We start from the raw sequence: 7,313 nt of genomic DNA, 5'->3' as shown, positions 1-7,313 counted from the left end.
GGACTTCAGCCGCCGACTCCTTTCTTTCTTCCTGTGCACGAAGCACAGTGTCGCCTCCCTTTTCTTCTTCTCCGGCGCCAGCCCCTTGCCAGCGCCTGCTCCGCCGGCGCCAGCCCCACCGACGCCAGCTTCCCCGAAGGCAAAGCCTCCCGCGTCAAAACCCAAACAGATCGAGTTTCACGCAAACTGGAAGCATGGATCGAAAAAAAAAAAACAAACAACACCTCTGCGCTGTTGTTGCGACGGCCGAACAGAACAGGTAATTATTCATGCATTTTGCTCTGATACCATTATTAGAATTACCTGTTGAAGCATGCCTCGAATCTGGCTCCGGCGAACTGGGTTGCTGCTTCTGTCGGAGGAACAATCACCGGGAAGGTTCCTACTTCTTCACAAACCAAATCCTTGCTTTGGTGTTCTTCTTCCTCTCCGGCAGCGTTGTTTCTCACACTTCGCTTGGACGCGATCGCACACCTCGCACTGCTCGCCCTTCTCTGATCAGCCACCTCGCAGCAAGGACTTGCTCTCCCTTTAATAGAGAGAGCCTGCGTCTCCATGGATTGCCGAAGTGCGCAGCGTGGAGATCGTGCGTGGTGGGCAGCGCAGTGACGTGCGTAGTGTGCGGCGTGGTTGGCGGTTACCCAAACCGCTAACACTCCAAAACCTAGTTTCATGATATTAAAGTTTTGCACCTTGTTATCCTGTCCATTTTTCAGGAACACGGACTGTTCCCTTCAAAGGAAAGAAAGAGGATAGGAAAAAAAACTTCACAGGAAAAGATTGTAAATTATTTCTTATCCAATCATTTCCTTTGGTAGAAAGAAAGGGGGAGGAAATTTTTTTTTAAAAATTATTTGTCAAAGATTAAAAAAAATCAAAAATCAAAATAGAACAGAAAAAAAAATTAAGCTCCTATTTGAGCTTTATTCCATGCAAAAGTGATTTTTCCTTTGAAATCAGACAGAAGCAATATAGAGAAAATAAAAAATTTCCTAGTTTTGTACTTATTTTTTAGAAACTAGATATTCTTGATTATTTTGTTTACAAAAGTATCTTTTTCCCTTACACAGGCATATGGTTGGTTGTAATTCCCTCGCCATCATGATTATGAGAAGAGAATTAAAATCTAAAAACTAGTTTTACATTAAATAAAAAAACAGTTAGAGACTTACGAGACTAAGAAGCACAGCACTTAACATGGACAAAGATTGGCGATTCCGGTCAACAAATTCTGCTATGCCTGAAAAGTAATACCAAAACACTTTCATATAGCTTACATGTAAACAGAGAACACAAACATAATTCTGAATTGTCTATGATTTGCACTCCTTTTAACTAGCATAAAATTCAATAATCCTTTCCAAAATTATTAACTCATGAAAATTTTATCAAGGATAGCTTCAGAAGAAAAACAATCCATGAAACTCACAAGAATAATGAATTACCATTCTGATTCACATAAAGCCAGAGTTTTAGTGTGGATACAATGAAAAACTTGGCATTGCTGGTTTTTCATTATAGACAAGTAATATTTAGTGTTCCCTTGTGACTCCTAAAGGGAGAGTTTTCAGTAGCATACAAAGCAAGGGAAGAAAAAATAAACATGAAAAAGGTAACTCTAAAATACAAAGCAAGGGAAGAACAAATAAACACCAAAAATGTAACTCACTTTCTGATGAATCACGAAGGACCTGCAAATATTGAAGTGCATAAGTTTCTTTCCCTTTTCCTCTGAAATATTCACAAGCATCTAAGATTACCAAATGAAGGATGTAGTTAAACAAGACAAAATGATGAAATACGAAAAGGAGAAACATTTTGTATAAGCAAAGATTTACGTTGGTAATTTGATGTAAGGTATTTATATGGTTGGTTTCATAATAATAGTTGATTCTACACCTTAATTGGTAATATTAAATTCAATCATGAGCATTAACAACAACTGAACAAGCAATGTCCAGCTACTTTGGGTTGAACAATCATTATTCCTGGATATATCAGAACAAAATTAATTGAAGAGAGTAACAAACTTGGTATTCGTTTCACCTAACCAAAATATATAGTAATTTTTTGTTTATTTTCATAAAAATTTAACAAGAATAGTTGCCTCTAGAAGGAAAAACTTGCTGAAACCAAATCCATATTCCCTCTTCATGGCATATAATTTGTCTAATCTCTTAAAGAAAAGTTATTTATTTATGTGATCGCCATATCAAGTTAGAGTTGTGGTTTTGTATTTATGGTTTCAAGTGTTGATCTGTATCAAACGGCATGACCGAAACATTTTCATTGTAATCACCAACCAATATAATATTGTCAATAAGCACAGATAAATGCCTCCCATGCAAACACAATTTTGATAGTACCAACCGAGACTAAGTCTATCTTGACTGATACTATTCAAACCTAACCAAGACAAGAAGATTTCATTCATGACTCTTTTTTTTATTTTGTTAGTCAATCATAGGGAAGAGAAACCCCACCAATTTCAGTCTCAAGCCCGGATGAAAAAGGACGAGGGTTGCACGTTAGGTTACCAGTCAGCATGGACTTTCAAGCAAATATTCAATGAATGAATCCATTAAACTATTGTGTTAATGCTAAGTTGCCCCCGGAAGGAACGCATTACAGAATCCGACTATAACGTCTCGACAAAGAACCGCTACATCTCCATGAGAACTCGGATGTAACAACTAATTAATTTTTTTTTTTGTATAGATATGCAAGAATTCGCGTTGTAGGGTCCAATTGTAATGTATCAGTAAGCACCAAATTTTTTACTTTGAGCTACATTTTGTCTCTATGCTAGAATTTGGATGTAGTATTAAATATGCAAGAATTTTCACACCATAGGTTGGTTAAGAATAAATATTATAGAAAAAATTAGTTGTCTAAGATTTAGAATATGGAATCTAAAAACGCTCACTAGTAAAGTCATGAAGGTAGTACATATGATTAGAATTTATTATGCATATATAAGAGACAAAATGAGTGTAGTATTAAATATGCAAGATTCATAAGATCACACCATAGGTTGGTAAGAATAAATATTATAGAAAAAATTAGTTGTCTAAGATTTAGAATATGGAATCTAAAAAAAAATGCTCACTAGTAAAGTCATGAAGGTAGTATATATGTATAGATATGCATATGATGATTAGAAGAAAATTTAATATTATGGTTGGTTAAGAATAAATAATAAGAGACAAAATGAGTAGGAGAGAAGACAAAGATGATACAGAATTCGGATTTTAACGCATGGTGGAAGGAGTAAAACAAGATATGGAGTAGGTACTATTGTAGATAATTCGCTAAAAGATATAGTAGTAATTAAAAAGAGCAATAAGATTATAACTCTAGTGGCGAAAGAAACTATTAATGTAATTAACATATATGTACTTCAAGTAAGATTATATGAAAATACCAAATTAAGATTTTGGGACAACCTAGATGAGGTATTACAAAACATTCCATCAAACAAAATAATTTTAATAGGAGGAAATCATGATGAGTATAGGGTGCATAGGAGTTATGGATTTAGAATAAGAAATGAAGAAGAAAAAATTATATGAGATTTTACGATAACATATGACCTTATACTAGCAAATTTTATTTTTCAAAAAAAAAAGAATAACACTTTGTCACGTTCAAAAGTTAGAATAATAAGTCACAAATTGACTTTCTTATGATCAGAAAAAATGATAGAAAGCTTTGTAAAGATTACAAAGTTATACCTAGAAAAAACTTAACTACCCAATATAAATTAATAGTGTTGGATATGAGTCTCAAGCATAATATCACTAGAAAGCAAATGTGCACGACTCCTAAAATTAAATGATGGAAGTTAAAGGATGGAAAATAAAACATATTTAAGGAAAAGGTAGTACAACAAGTATTAAGAAAAAATACATGACGACTCGAATAGGACATGGGATAAGAAGACATTAAGTTGAAAATAGTAGTAAAAAATGTACTCAGTGAGTCAACGGGTCGTGCATCACCAAGTAAAGAATCTTAATAATGGAATGAGAAAGTAAAGAAAAAACGAACAGTCTATAAGATATTATGCACTGTTAAGAATGAGGAAAATTTTAAAAAGTATACAGTAGCCAAGAAAGTAGTGAATAAAGTAAAAATTGAAACCTATGAATGTTTATATCGAAAATTGAATATAAAAAAAGACGAAAAGAATATTTATAAAATAGCTAAAGCGAAAGAGAGGAAAACAAGAAAACTTATTCAAATAAAATGTATCAAAGATGAATGTAATAGGGTACTATTGAATGATGAAAAAAAAAAGGCAATGAAAGAAGTATTTTCATCAATTTTTTAATGAAGGTTTAGGTGAACAAATTAATTTAAGTAATTTAAGTGAAATGAGTATAAAAATTTAAATCTTTATCGTAAAATTCAAACTTTAGACGCAGAATAAGCTTTAAATGGGATGCAAAATAGAAAGTAGTTGGACCTAGTGATATTTTGATAGAGGTATCGAAATGCCTAAGAAAATAAAATATTGAATGACTTACAAAGTTATTTAATTTGATATTGAAAATAAAAAAAAGATATGATCAATAGAGTGTAAGTACTCTAGTTCCCTTATATAAGAACAAAAGAGACGTACAAAATTGTACAAACTATATGGGTATTAAACTAATGAGTCATACTATGCAGTGATCGAAAATCAATTTGGATTTATACCTGAAAGGTCAACAACATAAGTTAGTTATCTTCTCAGGCAACTAATTAAAAATATCGAGAACAAAAGCAAGACTTACACATGGTATTCGTTGACCTAAAAGAAGCTTATGATAAAGTCCCAAAGAAAATTATATGGAGAATTATAGAAAATAAAAGTGCTAGCATAGTGTTTATTGAACTAATTAAGGATATGAGGATATGATGAAAAGTAAAGATTTCAAACGGATTAATTAAAGCGTTTTCCATAAGAATAGGGTTAAGGATCAGCTATAAGTCTCTATCTTTTTACACTAATCATGGATGAACTCACCAAACACATCCAAGATATGGTACATAGTGCTTGTTGTTTGCAGATGATATTGTTTTGGTAGATGAAACACGTGAAGGAGTAAATGTTAAACTTGAATCATGGTGGAAAACATTAGATGTGAAAGGTTTTAGGTTTAATAGGGTGAAGACAGAATATATAAAATTTAAGTTTAATAATATTAAACGTGATAAAACAATTGTTAAGATAAAAGATGATGAATTGTCTTAAGAGCTTTAAGTATTTAGGATCTTTTTTGCAAAAGAATTGAGTGATTGAGAGAGATGTCTTATATAGAATACATATAGGATGTTGATGTTAAGAATCCAATGCGATAAAACAAAAATTTCACAGCGGAAAATAGGATCCCTTCTGTGATCCATGCGAAAAACTCGTACAAGTTAAAACTACAAAATCCTATCTAATAGAATTCACTTATGATGCGTATCCTTCACTTATCCCGCTCATCCAAAGGTTATCGGATCTCCAGCACATTTAAGTGTCTGTGCCTCTATGCGTATCCACACGAACACTCTTGCACTTTTCAGAAAAGACTTAGGTTGTGCTAGCAACCTCTATGGGAGAACTCGGCCAAGCAAAAAGAGAAAGGCAAGAAGAAGAAAGCAACACTTGTGAATTTGTGGAAGAAGAATTTTTTTATACTCATGCCAGGAATACCAAAGGTTTTTAGGCTTTTGGTATTCTTTCATCAATGCATGATTAATCCTATTAATCATGCATGATAACTCTCATGCATGTAATTTACTCTTCTTCATTATCCACATTAATCATACATGATGAATCAAAATCCAATTTGATTTAATTTGAGTCTAACTCAAATTCAACGCATGCATGATAACTCCATGCATATAACTTCCTCTTCTTTATTGCATGATTAATCCACATTAATCATGCATAATGAATTAAAATCCAACTTGGTTTAATTTGAGTTTAACTCAAATTCGACCGACTTTAGTCTAACTCAAGTCTAGGTCATCCAACGAACTTAATTGTTCCTTTAGTCAAACTAAAATGAACTCATCTCCAAATAGAGTATTATTTGTGTGTGAGGTCACAATAGGTTTTTGTAACGTTTGCAATGTCTCTAAAATCCATTTTAGAAACATAAGTAATGAGTGACATCTAGCAATGCATCATTGCTACCTAAATGACAAGAATGTCGAGAATGCCGCATAACCTCTGTGATTATGATAATGTATGACTATGTCCTTCTATCCTCGATATCTAGATTGATCAATGAGGCATAGACCGTGTCATCCTCTTATCAATCTTTATATTTTTTGATCCCCAAGTAGACTCAAGCAAATGAGCTCAATATCTCATATTGACTCATTTGAGCATGATCATGTATTTCATGATCCTACTCTATCAAGAGGTCGCAATATATCACTCCCGTTATATGGGAGGGATAAATCTCATCTACATCACTCACATCCCTCCGCATAATTTGTTACATACCCAGTGATCGCCTTTATAGTCCACCCTGTTGGTGCAAGGAGCACCAGACGATCGAACCTTAATTTTGATAATGACACTAGGTTCAAGTTAAGTGTGTTGTTGAGCTAACTATGTTGATCTAAAGTGTACAGGGAGCACAGATTTGAGCAAAGTCCTAGTGGAAGCTAGGCACTGGAAAGTCCTGATCTGGAGTATCAGGCTGAAGACTTGGCAGAGTCAAAGCACCAAGTGAAGTCTGGACTGATCAGGAGGATCGAGTCGCAGCAAGAAATCTGGACTGGTCAGGAGGACCGAGTCGCAGTAGAAGATTGGGCTGATCTGAAGGATCGAGTCGCAGTAGAAGACTGGGCTAGTTAGGAGGACCGAGCCGCAGCACAAATCCTGGAGGCTGATGACAGAGCTGAGCAAAAGTCCAACGAGTCAGGAGGACTCAGTTGGCAAAAGATAAATTCTCCTAAGAGGAGTGGGTCAGGATGCGTTCCCAAGGGGAACAGTAGGCGTCGGTCTAACCCAGGGTCTCACTGGAGACATGAAGTTAAGACCCAAAGAAAGTTCTTGGAACTGGCTCTAACAAATGATTAAATTTGCATGTTATTTTAGCTAACATTTTATGCAGGGTTGGAAAAACTAAACGTAGACTCCGAGCAAACCTGTCCAGAAAATGCTGTTGGAGTCGACTTGAGTCAAACCTTGAGTCGACTTAATTCTGGTCAGCTGTCTCGGACGTCAGCGCAGTTCGAGATTTCTCCACGCGAGACTCGAGTCGACCGGAGATGACGTTAGAGTCGACTTGGTGATGAGCTAGGGTTTTATGCATTTTTAATCG

General features: G+C 34.8%; 1 protein-coding gene across 1 annotated transcript in view; it reads right to left on the bottom strand.

Moving 5' to 3' along the window:
• Positions 1–1,172: 1,172 nt before the first annotated feature.
• The window catches only part of LOC141829173 (putative sodium/metabolite cotransporter BASS4, chloroplastic), a gene marked incomplete at its 3' end in the record, with an annotated part of 61,163 nt that continues 55,022 nt past the window's right edge, over positions 1,173–7,313 (bottom strand). The window contains 2 exon segments of the mRNA XM_074716589.1: positions 1,173–1,240; positions 1,670–1,691. Coding sequence (XP_074572690.1) covers positions 1,173–1,240; positions 1,670–1,691 — 90 coding nt within the window.

This window comes from Curcuma longa, chromosome 5 (genome assembly GCF_044706935.1).
Source record: "Curcuma longa cultivar G26 ecotype Majalengka, Jawa Barat chromosome 5, ITB_CL_G26_1.1, whole genome shotgun sequence".
NCBI lineage: Eukaryota > Viridiplantae > Streptophyta > Magnoliopsida > Zingiberales > Zingiberaceae > Curcuma > Curcuma longa.
The sequence above is the reverse complement of the archived record's forward strand: the minus strand, read 5'-3'. Positions and strand labels throughout refer to the sequence as shown.